Source organism: Balaenoptera ricei, chromosome 16 (genome assembly GCF_028023285.1).
Source record: "Balaenoptera ricei isolate mBalRic1 chromosome 16, mBalRic1.hap2, whole genome shotgun sequence".
In the NCBI taxonomy this organism is placed as follows: Eukaryota; Metazoa; Chordata; class Mammalia; order Artiodactyla; family Balaenopteridae; genus Balaenoptera; species Balaenoptera ricei.
In genome coordinates this window covers 60,571,744-60,589,387 of record NC_082654.1, presented here as the reverse complement: position 1 = coordinate 60,589,387, position 17,644 = coordinate 60,571,744, and the positions used below count along the sequence as shown (strand labels likewise).

Below are 17,644 nucleotides of genomic sequence, written 5' to 3'. Positions count from 1 at the left end.
TAAATGGATACGTCTGTGATTTAAGCATCTTAATTTGGTTGGTAGGCCCTTTCCGTTCTGTGTCCTCTGGGATAGTTTGCTTATGTATGTATTGATACTTGGAGTCTACCAGGGCTTTAAGATAATTTCCCCACATCACACTAGGTTTAGATCGATTTTTCCTTGTTCGGTAGTTTAACAACAATAACTCTCATGGTAGCTATGGAAAAATATGCTGAAACATTGAAAGAGAATGTTACTTGGCAAAAATCATCACCTCTGTGAAAGAAGAAGTGGAAGTCATGAAGAGTAAAGGTTAACATTGACAGTGTAGAGCTCATTCTGTCAGATCTTACCAACAATCATACTTTGATATATCAAGTGATGTGACAAATCATGTCAACAAGAAAATCTTCCCACAAGCTCTTAGATAATTTAATTTGTTAAAATATGTTTTTGAAGATTTTAATGAAACCACAGGCAACATAAAACAGTATTGTTGATATCATGTCCAAATATAATTTCTAGACTTTTCTCACCTACATATTTGACAGTGCAAATTTAAATTTTGACAAATTCTATTCAGTGTAAACTTATTAATGAAAATAAAGATTTTATCTTCTAAATATCCTGCACACCTTGTATACAACACTGCTAAAAAAAGGGATGTGATTTGCTTACCTATGATATTGATGCTTTCATAGTGAACGTTTTTGGTCACTTTTCTGTTTTTTTTTTAAAGTACAGATGCACTTAATGTGATTTTTGACTTAAAAAAAATGGAAGGAGATGGCCTCTTTGGACATGTGCCTAAAAGATGGCTATAATTGTTGCTGGACCTAGAAAATATGTCCTGCAGTATAATATTTTTAGAATGTGAGACAAGAAGAATGTCCTTATCTAATGTGGCAATACATTGAAGATGAGAATGCAGAGAAAGATTACAGTAAAACAAAAATTTATATGCCATTTCTCCAAAAGTGTTTGATGATATTTGAAGAGGCCATAAGGAGGCTAGGAAAAACTCATACAACAAACAAATGACTCATTTTTGTGTAATATGACTGCTTTATATCTCAAGAGGGGGAAAAGTTCACTATAGAAGGGCAGCCAACTTAAATAGGGCTTTCTCAGTGTCTTAACTAAAACTGTAAGTTACTTGGAATCCAACTTTGATAACAGAAATTGCAATCACCATTGTAGTTTGGAGTGTTTTGAAATAATGTTCATTTTAGGCATGGATAGTATATGTAATGAATCTATAAATGCAAAGGACATGATTGAATAAGCAGTTGGAATACCAAAACAAGCATTTAGATAGATTCAAGGTAGATGAATATTTTGTAGAGCTAGAAACTAATTCTTGTATATCTAAATGCCTGCTATTGCTAGTAAATAAAATCCTAAGTATTCCACGCTCAAATGCTTTTGTTGAAGGAGTATTTAGCTTGATGTCATCACGTTGGACTGACACCAAGAATGTGGAGATAACAGCAGAGCCATAAGTCAAAGTGAAATTTACTTTAAACTATATTCAGTTTTACCACACATTAAAGAAGGTGTCCTATGGTTTTAATCAGTTCAGAGAAGTATTATTGGAAAGGAAACACACAGAGTTAAAATATTCTTTTATTTCATGGGACAAAAAGGAACACGTCATTGTTATTTTTTTCTAAATTTTGGTAACATCTGTTTAATCCAACTGTACTTACTCTTCTTTTTAAAAATCTTATATTTATGTACGTTAAGAACATACAATATGGCCTATAGAAATTTAAATACGTAATAGTTTAAAAAAGTTAAAATAAGTTGCTATATTTATTTAGACAAAAGAAATGATTGTTATATTTTCCCATACATATACTGTTTAGTTAGTCCTTCTTTTAATTATTACTAATTGCCACTTGTTAATTATTCATATTGTTTCATTTAAATAATAGCACTTATGTAACAAAAAAGGAAATAATACAGAATAGTATATAATTTCAATTAAGTACTGTATAGGTTTGCTCAGGCTGCCATAATAACCATGGACTGGGTGGCTTAAACAAGGGAAATTAATTTTCTCACCGATCAAGGAAGCTTAGAAGTCTAAGATCAAGGTGTTGGCTACTTTGGTTTCTTCAGGGTCCTTTCTTCTCTTGCTGCTTCTTCAAATATTTGTCCTTCTGTGCATACCCTTCGTGTCTCTCTGTGTGTTCCTATTAATTCTTATAAAGACAGCAGTCAGATTGGATTAAGGCCTAACATAAATGCCTCATTTTAAATTAATGACTCCTTTAAAGCTCCAATCTCCAAATATAGTTGCATTCTGAAATCTTGGAGGTTAGGGCTTCAACATACGAATTTTGGGAGGACACAGTTAGTCCATGACAAGTACTCATTTGTTTATATTTTTTATTTTTGGTAGTATACCATTTTGATTCCCATCTTCTTTACTTTTTTGTATGTGTTTTAGTTATTTTCTTGGTTAATTTGAGGATTACAATTAACATTCTAAACTTATAACAATCTAGTTTGAATAGTACCAACTTAGTTTCAATGGCATAAACACTGTGCCCCTTTATATCTCCATCCTCCCCCTTTATATTGTTGTTGTCCCTGATTATATCTTTATACATTGTGTGCTCATTAACACAGATTTATAATTATTGTATAATTCATTTTACCTTTTAAATCCTCTAGGAATAAAAGAGGAGTTGCAGACCAAAAGCGTGGGAATACTGGCTTTTTTTGTTTTTTGCCTTAGAATTCTTCATTTATTTTCTTCTTCAGGGACCACTTGGCCATTTTAAAGGCACATCAAGTTTTTTTTTTTTTTTTTTTTTTTAACATCTTTGTTGGAGTATAATTGCTTTACAATGGTGTGTTAGTTTCTGCTTTATAACAAAATGAATCAGTTATACATATACATATGTCCCCGTATCTCTTCCCTCTTGCATCTCCCACCCTCCCTATCCCACCCCTCTAGGTGGTCACAAAGCACTGAGCTGATCTCCCTGTGCTATGCAGCTGCTTCCCACTAGCTATCTATTTTACGTTTGGTAGTGTATATATGCCCATGCCACTCTCTGACTTTGTCCCAGCTTACCCTTCCTCCTCCCCATATCCTCAAGTCCATTCTCTAGTAGGTCTGTGTCTTTATTCCCATCTTGCCTCTAGGTTCTTCATGACCTTTTTTTTTTTTTTTTTTTTTAAGATTCCATATATATGTGTTAGCATACGGTATTTGTTTTTCTCTTTCTGACTTACTTCACTCTGTTCAGCCACTATGGAGAACAGTATGGAGGTTCCTTAAAAAACTAAAAATAGAACTACCATATGACCCAGCAATCCCACTACTGGGCATATACCCTGAGAAAACCATAATTCAAAAAGAGTCATGTACCAATATGTTCATTGCAGCTCTGTTTACAATAACCAGGACATGGAAGCAACCTAAGTGTCCATCAACAGATGAATGGATAAAGAAGATGTAGCACATATATACAATACTGGCTTTTATATTTTCCTATGTAGTTACCTTCATCACTGTTCTTTATTTCTTGTTATGTTTTTAGGTTACTGTCTAGTGTCCTTTCATTTCAGTCTGTAGGACTCCTTTTAGCATTTCTTGTAGGGCAGGTTACTATTAACAACCTCCTTAAGCTTTTGTGTTTATCTGGGAATGTCTTAATTTATCCTTTATTCTTATTTATTTATGTATTCGCTGTGCTGCACAACTTGTGGGATCTCAGGTCCCCAACCAGGGATTGAACCTGGGCCACAGCAGTGAAAGCCCGGAATCCTAACCACTAGGCCACCAGGGAACTCCCTATCCTTTACTCTTAAAGGATAGTTTTGCCAGATGTAGAATTCTTGGTTGATAGTTCTTTTATTACTTGAAATATGTCATAGCGTTGCCTTCTGGCTTCCATGGTTTCTGATGAGAAATCAGCTTGCTTGCTTGCTTGCTTATTTATTTATTTATTTATTTATTTATTATTTTTGGCTGCATTGGGTCTTCGTTGCTGTGCACGGGCTTTCTCTAGTTGCAGCGAGTGGGGGCTACTGTTCATTGCGGTGCGGGGGCTTCTCACTGTGGTGGCTTCTCATTGCAGAACACGGGCTCTAGGCACATGGGCTTCGGTAGTTGTGGCACGCGGGCTTCAGTAGTTGTGGCGCACGGGCTTAGTTGCTCCGTCGCATGTGGGATCTTCCCAGACCAGGACTTGAACCCATGTCCCCTGCATTGGCAGGCAAATTCTTAACCACTGCGCCACCAGGGAAGCTCTAGAAATATTATTAATATTATCGAGGACCCCTTATTCTTGACAGATTGCTTCTCTCAGCTTTTAAGATTCTTTCTCTATCTTTTGATAATTTAGTCAAGTCTTGGTGTGAATCTTTTTGGGTTTATTCTTCTTGGAGTTCATTGAGCTTCTTGGATGTGTAGTTTCATGTATTTCATCAATTTGGGAGTTTTTTGGCCATATGTCTTCAAATATTTTTTTCTGCTCCTTTCTCTCTTCTGCAATACCTACAGTACATATGTTGGTGTACTTGATAGGGTTTTGTTTGTTTATTTTTGTTTTAATGCTTCTCTGGAAAGAGTTTGGAGCTGCATACTCCATCAAGTTGTTTCATAATTATCATTATATATGTATTTTTTGGTCTGTTATATTTGTTCCTGTGTTGGGATTCTAAAAAGTTGGTCACTCTGTTTTAAGGCCAGTGGCCTATTGTTTTCTGTTCTTATGCTGGGCTATTGGTTTTCATAAACCTTACCTACTTGGGCTTCCCTGGTGGTGCAGTGGATGGGAGTCTGCCTGCCAATGCAGGGGATACAGGTTCGGTCCCTGGTCCGGGAAGATCCCACATGCCACAGAGCAGCTAGGCCCGTATGCCATAACTACTGAGCCTGCACTCCAGAGCCCGTGAGCCACAACTGCTGAGCCCACGTGCCACAGCTGCTGGGGCCCGCGCGCCTAGAGCCTGTGCTCTGCAACAGGAGAGGCCACTGCAATGAGAAGCCCGCGCACCGCAACGAAGAGTGGCCCCCGCTTGCCACAACTAGAGAAAGTCCGCGCACAGCAACGAAGACCCAACACAGCCAAAAATAAATAAATAAATAAATAAATAAATATTAAAAAAAAAAAACGTACCTACTTAACTTATTTGTATTACCTTTTTGCAATCTTTATTTTATACTATTGTATGCTCTCTCAACCTTCAGAGCCTCATAACAGCCTGTGAAATAGGAAAAAAGATGTGATCTCATTTTAATGAAAAGGATTCTGATTATATAAGATAGATAAAAATGCCATGGTTGGTAACTAAGCAGATCAGAATTAGAACCCAGGTGTTCTAACTGGAAACTTCTGATTGCTCTCCTTACTGGAGATTTCTCTCTCTTCCTTAATGGACTTCAGTTTTGACTTGTCCATATATGTTAGATTTGAGTAGCATTTCACATACTCTCTCCAGTTTTTACAGTCTGCTTCAATTTGGGAAGAATTGGAGGTTGTCAGAGAGAATCAAGTAGCCATCATTTTTAATACAGTTCTAATTAAACCAACTCTTTCCTTCATGCTTCTGAGGGACAGCAGTTTTTTTGGTGTTTGGATATCTTTTTGCTCCATGGCAGTATATGCTTTTTTCTGACTCGTGTTTTTCAGAAGCCTCATGAGCAGCTACGTGTGGTATTCCTATATTGTTTTAAGTTATATAAGTTCATTATTAAGCTTCCTGCAAATTGATTTACTGATCTTTCTAATGTTCTATACCTGTTAAAAATTAGTCATTTTTGCATATGTTCTGGGCATCTAATCAAATATTTTAAGTGCCTTCTTAGTCTGTTACCTGAAGTATAAGTAGATCATCGTTGGAATCAATTATTTCTTCTTCCTCTCATCCCCCAAAGTGTTGAGGCTATATGGATTTTTATGATTTGCTATTCAATAATAAAGAGTAATCATTTTCTTACTACTTTAATAACTGCCATTTTTTCTAAATAAAGTAGATTTTTCTTTCTCATTTAAAGCAAAGATCTTAGGGATAAAATAGTACTTCTTTCTTTGCTGTAATTGAAATCATTGATTGAAAACTACTAAATGTGTATAGGTTCCTTGCCCAATAGCCCTCTCTCCTCCATTTTTCTTCAGGAAGTAAAATATGTTCCTAATTACAAATTTTCTTCCTTAATCATTTATATAAATCCATCAGTAATAGATTTGATTCTTTTCTTCACATAAGTATTAAATGTTTCTCTTGGTCACTTGAATTCTTATATCCTTACTTCTAATTCCTCACCTGGTTCTCTCATTATTGACTTTTCAATCTTTCTTTTTCTCATCTCTCTCACAGTTAGATAAGCCTCTATGTTTAACTTCTAGTGAAATTTTAACCAAGCTTTTGTTTTGTTTTGTTTTGTTTTGTTTTTAATGAAATTTTGAGAGAACTGTCTTGTGCCAGTATTTTTACGTTTTATACAGGATGGCTGCTGGGGTGTGTGGAGGGGGGAGGGGTGCCTTAATTGTTTTTTTCATACAAACATCATGTAATGAACCAGTTTTCAGAATTGTGTTTTAAAGTTTTCCCAAACTCTTTGTATATTGAGTACCTAAAAACATTTTTTATAAAGTTTATACAATTATGTTTGAATGAATAGAAACATGTTCAACCCAGAATTGTAAAGTTGATATTTTAAGAACCATGTAGCATTTCCAATTAAGTCATAGTATTTAGAAATGAAAATTGATGAAAATTGAGAGCCTCATGTTTTCTTTTTTAGACCTTTTTTTTAAAAAAAAAAACAGTTAATCTGTGTGGCTTTCCTGTATGAATAAATATTATTCTGATTATCTCTTTTTATGACCTATTTCACCTGAAAAAACTATATAGAGATTAAAAGGCATTTTAGTAGATATATCTCGGAATCTGGGAACAGTGCAGACTGCTTAGATCTAAAGAGAAGAAACGACATTGGAGTGATCAAAGAGAATTCTCCCTTCTAATGCCTTACACCTGGAGCAGTTGCAGAACTGTCAATAGCACAACTACATTTATAAATATCAGAGCAGGATGTGGCAGACGGTGATACAACACAGAGTCTTGCCAAACCTTTATGTCACTAAAGAGGAGGTTCCTTTTAGTGCCAATTTTAAGATTAATGAATAATTTTAAGTAACTTAGGTCTTACAAAATAAAGCTGAGTATTAAAATTGTGAATTTCTCCTTGCAATTGAAAAATTTAAGTATGAATTAACACCTCCCTTCTTTGGTAATCTTTTTCTTTGTTGAATAAGGCTGTGAGAGATTTTAGTAGCTAAACTAAGGTGAAGAAAGTAGTGTTTTGTTTTCCTGAAGGATATTTTTAATGTGTTCGTGATATCCTTCTATGTTAAGTCAGATTCTTTAATGTAAAGCAAAACCTATATTTTCTCTCTTCCTTCCTTATCTCCCCCTCCTCTTTTCTCTTTCCTTCTTCTTTTCTTTCTGCTTTTTGTCCTTAAGCCTTATTTTATGTCTTGTGTTAAGGGATTCTTTTGCCACTGTTAGTAAAACATGCTTTTAGTTTTGTCTCAGTAGTTAAGGTGTGCTCTGAGATTGTATAGTATAAATCTACACCTACACATCATAAACTATCCACTTTATGAAAGAAAACATACCTTTTACACTTATGAACCTTAATGTGGTGCATTGTCCTGCAGTATGACATTAAACACGGGTACAGTTTGAGATTGTCTCTCCTGCCTAAGAGCAAAGCAACAAGTGCTTCAGTAAGGAAAACCACAAGTTGCAGGATCTTATTTCATTCAGGGGATAAAATTCTTGCCTTGATTCCATTCCTTTTCATTCTATTTTGTAATTAGATTTCAGGAACTTTTAAAAATAAATGTCTTGTTAATATATTTATTTGAACTGAAAAATAAAGTCAAATCTCTTCTGGGAGAGAAAAATGTCTCATTTGTTTGGTTGGTTGGGCAATGAATATGGTGTTTGCCATTTAAATTACATAGTGGTACTGTCAACTGCCATGTTTTTTAAGACAAGCTTTTCTAGAGTATTTCTGTTTTCTTTGGTACTTCTGGCATTAAGATACTTGAGAGAAAGTAAAAAAATAGTCTAAATTTTAGCTTAGCACAGCGTAGTGGCTTAGGGAATGTGCTGTGCAATAAGCAAAGCTGGGCAAGTACAAACTTGGGCAAGTCACCTAACCTTTTTTTCCTTTAATAATATGTTTTATTTATTTATTATTTATATTTTATTTATTTATTTATTTGTTTTAAAAAATTTATTTTTGGCTGCGTTGGGTCTACTTTGCTAAGCTCAGGCTTTCTCTAGTTGCAGTGAGCTGGGGCTGCTCTTCGTTGCGGTGTGCTTCTCATTGCAGTGGCTTCTCCTGTTGCAGAGCACAGGCTCTACGCACGCGGCCTTCAGTAGTTGGCAGCACGCGGGCTCAGTAGTTGCGGTACGTGGGCCGTAGAGCGTGCGGGCTTCGGTAGTTGTGGTGCGTGTGCTCAGTAGTTGTGGCACGCAGCCTCAGTAGTTGTGGCGTACGGGTTAGTTACTCCACGACATGTGGGATCTTCCCGGACCAGGGGTCAAACCCATGTCCCCTGCATTGGCAGGCGGATTCTTAACCACTGTGCAACCAGGGAAGTCCCAAGTCACCTAACCTTTTCAAGTTTCAGTTTCCTCTTCTGTAAAATGGGAATAATGATAGTACTTTTATAGGCTAACATTCTTAAAAGGGAAAATGGGACTCTCAGATATGAAACGAACACATGTCAACAATTTTATTTAACTCTAATTAGTGTACAGGTAAGATGTTGCAATTTATTTAAAGGGGAATTCAAAGACTGGAGACATGTGTGGTCCATGAAATCAATCTATAAATATTACAAAACTGACTTCAGTGGGGTGGCGGATTTCATTTGTGTCTCTACAGGACAGATTTTATTTTCTGATTTTTTTTTTATAGGCAATAATTATTGCTGTAAGTAATATACAATTTACAAACTCATGAAATAGCTCAAAGATATATGCTTCATGATAGGGAAGAATAATTCTAATCCTTGTATTTTCACAGATTTTATTAAGAATAGTTGTTGAGTTGGTAACATAATTGTTTTCCCTTTTTAGCCTATTGCTATAATTTATTATCTTAATATTTTTCCTTCTTTTATTAGTTTTGTATTCATTAAAATATAAGCATCATGAGGGCAGGCACTTTGTTTTGTTCCCTACTGTGTGTCCTCAACATCTCCAATAATCTCTGTGACTTGGAAGACTTTCAGTGAATACATTTTGAGTGATTGAAGTGATTAATAGATATAACCCTATATGAGAAAGTTGTATTTTTCTTTACTGCTCGATTCTCTGGTTTGTATTAATTTTATTTAGTGTTTTGACAGGGCAAAAGCATAATTTCTATACGAGCATAGGTATTTATTTTAATCTAATTATTGAATTTTTTTCTTTTAATGTCATGCGTTGGTATATTTTGACAGCAATATAAACAAAGTTTATAATGAAGAGTATAATCTTTGGAGGCAAAGATCTGGATTCTAGACCTGGTTCTTCTCTTTCATACTGAGTGGCCGTCAACTCTTTGAGCAGTAGTTTCTTCACAAGTAAAATGAGATGATAACTCAAAACACTGTAACCTTGTAGTTTATTAAGAGAACTAAATGTGGTAATACACATAAATTACCTAGGAAGGTTCATGGCACATGGTAAATGATCAAAAAAGCTTAGCTGTGCTGTTAAACTATTATTATTTTAGTTGGGTTTGATTTTTGGTGTTATTTCATGGAGTTGTAAAAGTTTATATTTATTCTGTAAAAGCAGTCATTTCAATAGTGTCCTAAAAATCTGTGCTTATATATACAGTTAGTTATATAACTATCTCTGATTTGAAGGACTCACACGTGTAATGTAATACAATGGTGATTTGTCACATAAATAATAGATATGATAAAGTAAAATGTGGGACCCTAATGAATACCTTTCTATAAGTTGGTATTCAAGATGTTTACATTCTTTTTAATACATGCTCTCATAAGATATCCACCATACTGAATAAAATAACATTGTGATTGTTACTTGGAACAATGAACAATTTAGCTAACTTCTGAGGCTTAAAACAAAGGTTTGAATTTTGCTTAACAGTACATTTTGTGCTATATAAATAAGGAATTTTAAAGCATTTGCTAATCATCTAAGGTTCCCCATTAAACCCTGAATTTAGTTGATAATATCCAAGACAAAGCGTATAGGAAAATAATGGTTTTTTTAAATTTTAAGTTGAGTATTATTGCAAAATGTTCTTGATTCCACTGGAAGAAATTCAAATTATGTAAAAGAAAATGTTTAAGACAGTTTTTATTGTAACAGTACTTTATGAATAGGCTCTTGAATATAACAGCTTATTGATAAAAATTTTGAATTTGTAAATGAATCAGGCATCTGTCTTAAATCTTAGGAAATTGCTCTTCATTCTTCATAGATATAGTCTACGTATTGTAGTTCACTATCAACTTTTGGAATCTATAATAATGAATTGTCAAATTGAGAATCTGTGATATTACTTTCCAGGTTCTACTAATTTGCCTGCTAGTCATCTTTAACTGTAAGAAAGTGAGCCAAAATGCTGGATTCCTAGGTACTATCCTGTGCATTGCTGCTTATAGGTGACCAAATACTGAGAACCCCTATTCCCTACTTCTTGTCTTTTGTTTTCCCCCTCAGAGGCATTGTTGCCATCCATTAAGAGCCAGTAACTTCCTATTTTCTAATTTTATTTCTGTACCAGTCAATATTCTTATTCCATCTTTGGCATTTTCAGGAGCATGTATTCACATTGATTTATAAAGTTATTTAAATATGTACCTGTTTAATATTTATATTATTAGGAAATGAAAGGGCTGATCTTCTGTTAATGAAATTTGAAATAAGTGCAAAGTAAATAGGATGAGGTATATTTTCTCTTTTTGAAATTAAACTATGTGTATGTTTGGCCCTAAAGATAAATATGTATGCATGTATACATGGAGTTTGTGAGGTAAAATGAAGAATTGACCTAAGGAGCCTTATCTCATTCTACTGTCCTACCTGGATCCCTCCCATGTAAAGAGTTTAGAATCCAGTATGCAGTGATACAATCCTTGGCCTCATTTTCATAGACCTCACTTGGTAGTAATTGCTGTCCATCCCATCATGACAGCTATAATTTCCTTCTTTCACAAAATCTCTACGTGAAAATTAACGGCTATGCAGTGGGCTTTTCACATAAGGGAGAAGAAGATTGGATGGATGGGTGAAAGTTAGCTCACCATTGAGAAGCTCTGTTCTTGGTAGGCGTAGCAGGTTGATTGCATGTGGTGTCTAGTTAAATTGAAGAACTTTGCTGTTTACTGTTTGTGTATTTAGAAGTGATTTAACAACATGTAACAGAAAACTGAAAATTTTGAGGATTTAAAAATTTGAGATCTGGCAAAATAAGAAACTTAGAGAGATTTGATTTTTTTTTCCCCCTAATAATCTGCTTATTATTTATTTATTCCTCCACAGAGCCCCCTTCCCCCCCCCCCCCCCACACACACGGACACTGAGGAGGTTGTTTGGAATGGGTTACAACCTGGGGCCTGGAGTCTTGAATTCTGAGGGACCCTCTTCCGTCATTTTGTGGCTTAGGTGGGGGCATTGTCGAGGCAGAACTGGTGTCTCCGTTTGGATACTGCAGAAGGAAGGGGAACCTAGGCACACCCATAAAGGTGGCCATAACCAGAGGAGTTGATTGGCAGTCTGGGAGACAAATTTTCTCGATAAAGGCACTTTTACCTCAGTTGTGAGCTGGGAGGAATTATTTCGATGGCAGTGTTATTTGCAGGTTGCTGAGAGAAATGAAGGGAGTTCACCTACGTTGGGCCATCTGCAGGGTCAGTAGGGGCTGCTGTATGTCTTTGCTGCTGCAAGGGGAAGGTAATGTAGGTATCATAGCCAAAGAGGCATGCAGGGATTAGGCCCAGTACCCCTGCGACGAGTTTGGAGTGGTTTCCTCTCTCAACAAGCACAACAATGGAGGTGATCAGGTAGAGGATGACCGCTACGAGGGTTCGGAAGAAATCACTCCAAGGCCAGTTGATGATCTGTATCTTGGTGTGCAGGTCACACATGTAGACGACAAAGAAGAGAGTAGCAAAGATCATCTCTGTCACTGACAAGGAGGAGTATCCTGATGTCAAGGCACCGAAGCAGATCAGAATCACCAGGCACAATATAATTTCAGCAAACAGGAGAATTCCCTGTCGGGTGCGTGAGAAGTTGGAGCAGGTGGCCCAGCAGCCGGGGTCCGAGAGGCGCTCGGAATCCGCCATGGCGTGGACCGGAGTCCTGAGAGGCTCGGAGGATCTGCTCGCTTGTGGGTTCGAGGACGGTGCACACCCAGCCATCTTGCCCGCCATCTGACCGGGAAGGGGGCCCCAGGGCAAAGGGAGAGGTTTGATTTTATGAAAGCAATACCAGTTATAGTCCTTTATGAAGATGGCATATAATTTATGCAAATATGCACAATTAAATAATATGTTTCATTAGATAGATCAGATTACTTTCAGTTATGTTCAGAATAGTAATTATTCATATTTATGGACCACTAGAGATTCGTGCTTTATGTAACAGTTGTCACCTTCTCTCTCTCTTTTTTTTAAAATAAATTTATTTATTTTTGGCTGCGTTGGGTCTTTGTTGCTTTGCACAGGCTTTCTCTAGTTGTGGTGTGCGGGTTTCTCGTTGCGGTGGCTTTTCGTTGCGGAGCATGGGCTCTAGGTGCACGGGCTTCAGTAGTTGTGGCACACGGGCTGAGTACTTGTGGCTTGGGGGTTCTAGAGTGCAGGCTCAGTAGTTGTGGCGCACGGGCTTAGTTGCTCACAGCATGTGGGATCTTCCCTGACCAGGGCTCGAACCTCTGTCCTCTGCATTGGCAGGTGGATGCTTAACCACTGAGCCACCAGGGAATTCCCGTCACCTTCTCTTATATTAAAAATTGAATGAAATGTTCATCAGGTAGACTAATACAACTCACCTAGGAAAGTAATATTTGAACCATGTGATTTATCTAAAAATACCGGGGAACTAAAAAGTAATATCTCTGTGAAGCATTTATATAAATGTGTCATTTGTCTGAAATGGTGAAAGTCTAAGTATATAGAGCAGTACTTTAAATTATTTAGAGTAGGTCATTTTCCCTTCCCCAAACTTATAGATTTAATCCTACCCTGAGGAAAATTATACTAAATGTGAAAGATTGTAGTCAGTAATAACGTAGTCAGTGTTGCATTTTTTTAAAGCAGGAACTATCAATTCTTAACCATCTCCTTTAGGCCCCTATGGGATGAAGGTTAATTTTATAGCAGCAGTGACTACAAGTAATGTACATTGCTGGGGACATGTACAAAGCTGACTTGATAGGGCTCGTACTTTTGGAGTGACTGTATAGTCGGTGGAAGTAGCAAGCTCAGCCTTTGGGCTCTTCTATGTCTAATCAAACCTTTCATGTAGGAAGTTGTGGCAGGTTGATACTTCACCCTCATACCCCCTTATTTGTAGGGTTTCTTAACATTTTTTCAATGGTTTTAATTGTTAAACTTAGAACACATTTTAGAAAATTGAAATGTAAAGAAAGAAAAAAATGACAGTAACCTCTTTTTTGTTTTCCAGTTGTATGTGAGTCAGTGTGTGTGTTTACCTAGTTCTACAATTGGAGAACTTGGGGGAGAAAACAGTTTGCTTTGTTTTTTTAAAGTAAATTCAGTTTGTGTCATGTAGTTTTACAGAGCCACCAAAACACAATCTTAGGGAAAATAATGTAAAAAGATTATTCCAAATGAAGGAAAATGGGCTAAGAACAGTATATTTCTTGAATGTGGCACTTAGTTTTGGGAACCATATATTTAGAATACATGACAAACTTCTCGTTGTAGATGACGTTGGGCAAGTTTTCCTAGCCTTCCTGTGCCTCCGTTTGCTCATTTGTACACTGTAAAATGGGCACTGTACACTTGGGATTGTGAGGGTGAAATGTAAAATAAAAAAAGGAAGAGTATGTACTACTAGGTAAGGTGCTGGCACACAGCACCTTTAATAGCATCACTGATGTTATTAAACTTCAGTATCATCATCATCATTAAAGATTATGTGATTTAATTTCTCATTGTTTTCACAACATATTTATATGAATAGGTGGTACACATGGATATATTGCACTGTTGAGAGCCATTTTCAAAATAGTCCTTTAGTTACACATTTATTAAATTGCTGCTCTACCTACTGTGACTTCTCAGAAGTATAGTGTTATGGGTGGGATTTTACATAGAAATGTAGGGATTGAAGTATGTGTTGTCATTTCATAAAAGTTAAATCTCCCAGTACTCTCTGTCATCCTTTTGATTAATGATAAAAGTTTGTTGGGAATTCCCTGGTGGTCCAGTCGTTAGGACTCAGTGCTTTCACTGCTGAGGTCCTGGGTTCAATCCCTGGTTGGGGAGCTAAGATCCCACAAAGCCGTGTGATGCAGTCAAAAAAAGTTTGTCTTCCACAGAATTAAATACATCTTTTAATTAAATTTTCTAATGTTACTCTATTTGTATTTACCAAAATACAATATGCATGTTTTGGTTTTTAAAGTATCTCTCTCAAGTTCTTTGACATTCTTTCATTTAAAAGGTAGAGCCTAATTTCCCTGTTGTTGAGTATGCCCAGACTTAGTAACTTGCTTCTAACAAATAGAATGTGTTAGAATTGTGTGTGGCATTGATGATGTGCATTGATGTGTGGCATTGATGATGGGCTGTTTCTGAGGCTAGGTATTGTTGCTTCCACATTATTTTCTTTTGGATGCCCATAATAAGAAAGTCAACTGCTTTGTCATGAGGAGACTCAGTCAGCCTATGGAGAGGCCCTCATGACAACGAACTAAAGTTTTTTACCACCAACGAGCACCAACATGCTAGCCATGTGCAGGAGCCAGCCCCAGTCACCATAACCTAATGAGATACCCTGAGACACAACTGCTTTGCTAAACCACTCCCAAATTCCTGACCCATAAAAAAAACTATATAATGTTATGTTTCTTATTTTAACTCACTGTGTTTGGCAGCAACAGATAACTAAGAGGCACAAAGTCCAAAATTTTAAAAGTACAAGAGTATGTAGGGAAAAGTAGATTTTCTTCCTGTGCCCATACTCTGCTCACCCAGTTCACATAGTTAGATGTGATTCCCGTAACAAGTTTCTTGTGTTCTTCCAGAAATATTTTATTTCTTTACAGCTATGTGCATATCTATTAATGTATATTTTCTGCATATGTTACACTGTATACACAGTTTTGTATTTTGATTTTTTTTTCTTAATAGTATATCTTGGAGATTGTTCCATACCAGTATGAAATAGATATGGCTAATTCTTCTTAATGACTATAATGGTCCATTCTATGATAGTATTATAATTTTTTTAATAAATAAATAAATTTATTCATTTATTTATTTATGGCTGCGTTGGGTCTTCGTTGCTGTGCGCGTGTTTTCTCTAGTTGCGGTGCGCAGGCTTCACATTGTGGTGGCTTCTCTTGTTGTGGAGCATGGGCTCTAGGTGCGTGGGCTTCAGTAGTTGTGGCATGCGGGCTGAGTAGTTGTGGCTCACAGGCTCTAGAGCGCAGGCTCAGTAGTTGTGGCGCATGGGCTTAGTTGATCCACGGCATGTGGGATCTTCCTGGACCAGGGCTTGAATCTGTGCCCCCTGCACTGGCAGGCGGATTCTTAACCACTGCGCCACCAGGGAAGTCCCAGTATTATAATTTGTTTAATGAATCTCTTACTGTTTAACATTTAGATGGTTTACAAAGATATTTTAGGAGTACCTTAATATGCATGTCATTTTCCATCTGTATATCTTTTTTTTTTCCTATGTGGGAGTCACATAGAAGGTTACATCTGAATAGGTTTTTTTGTTTTTGTTTTTTTATATTTATTTATTTGGCTGTGCCAGGTCTTAGTTGTAGCACACAGGATCTTCGTTGTGGCATGCAGGATCTTTAGTTGCAGCATGCAAACTCTTAGTTGCAGCGTGTGGGATCTAGTTCCCTGACGAGGGATTGAACCTGGGCCCCCTGCGTTAGGAGCGCGGAGTCTTAGCCATTGGACCACCAGGGACGTCCCTTCCATCTGTGTATGTTTATAATTTAGTCCTAGAAATAAGAATTGCTGGCTGAAAGCATAAGCATGGTAAATTTTTATACAAATTGTCAAATTTGTCCACATAAAACATTTTACCAATTTTTATTCCTATCAGAACTGAATGCATATGTTTGTTTTAATACATCCTTACCAATTCAGAATATAATCAGGGTCTTCTTTATCAGTATGATGTGAAAAAAGTAAGATCTCATTGAAAGTTTACATTTATATTTCTCTGGATGACATGAATTACTTGGATGGAGTGAACTATTTTCTGAGAGAAATAAATTACCAAAATTCATTCTAAAAAGAGAAAAATCTGTGTGGTGTAATGCTCATGTAAGAAATAGAGCAGATTATCAAAGAACCTCCTCTCCACAAGAGTAAAAATCCTAGGTGACTTCACTTGGCAAATACACCAGACTTGTGAACATCAGATTATTCTAAGATAATTAAACCATTGGGCAGCATAGGAGAAAAAAAACCCTTCTAGATTCTTTTCTTTCAAGCTGGTCTCCCATTGATACCATAACCCAACAAGGATAGCAGAAAGAAAAATAAGGAAACATAAAACTAAAAGTATAGATTAATACTATTTATGACTGTTGTGAAAAAAAGCCCAAATACAATATTTGGAAATAAATTTAGTACCACATTAATAATTGTCAGTGACCAAGTTGAGAAGTTAATTCTGGGAATGCAAGGATGGTTCAGAGTTACAAAATCTGTAATTTGGTCTCATAGCAATAAAACAAAAGAGAAATAGGATCTTCTATGGAGATGCTAAAACAACTTCCATTAAAGAAAATAGATATATGTTTTCTTAGTAGAATCTGTCTCTCTCAACTCCAATGCCAATATCATATTTTATAGATAAAATAGGAAAATAAAATTAACACTACCTTTGTTGAGTCTGTTGTGGAAAACCCCAATAGAATGAAGTGAATACTGTTGTAAACAAAGAATTAATAAATTAGGTGGATTTAAAATTAAAATATTTAGGTGCTTAAATTAATAGACGGGATAAACAAACTATAAACCTCATTTACAATAGCAACCAAAAAGATAAATACCTTTTGGACAGCCATTGTTTTTATTCTGGTTTTCTGCAGTCTCTCCCCCACCACCCCCCCTTTCATATTTCCTGTTTTTATTTAAGCGTACTTTTTCTTTCCTCTTATTTTTATTTCTATTTGTTTTCTGTCTCTATCCTTCCATTGCCATGTGACTTTATATATTTATTGCTTTGAGCTGTAAGAATAATTTAATACCAGAAACATTACAGGTAGCAATATTGCAATGCATACAGAAAATATAGTTAATATAATTTACTATTGTAGCTTACATCAAAAAGTACAAAAATAAGCTAATTCTTGGGCTAATTTTTGTTTTTTACAGATGCAGGGAAATGCCTGAATTTCAATCTTATATACCACAATGTGTTTTGAAAG

The 17,644-nt window shown here is 36.1% G+C and overlaps 2 protein-coding genes across 4 annotated transcripts in view; one reads left to right on the top strand and one right to left on the bottom strand.

The window, feature by feature from the left end:
• The window catches only part of ADK (adenosine kinase), a 511,842-nt gene that overhangs the window by 196,697 nt on the left and 297,501 nt on the right, over positions 1-17,644 (top strand). The gene's annotated exons all lie outside the window — the stretch shown is intronic.
• LOC132350720 (proteolipid protein 2-like) lies at positions 11,848-12,341 on the bottom strand. The gene has a single exon (XM_059900147.1). The coding sequence runs from the start codon at positions 12,339-12,341 to the stop codon at positions 11,883-11,885; it is 459 nt and encodes a 152-aa protein (XP_059756130.1). The 3' UTR covers positions 11,848-11,882.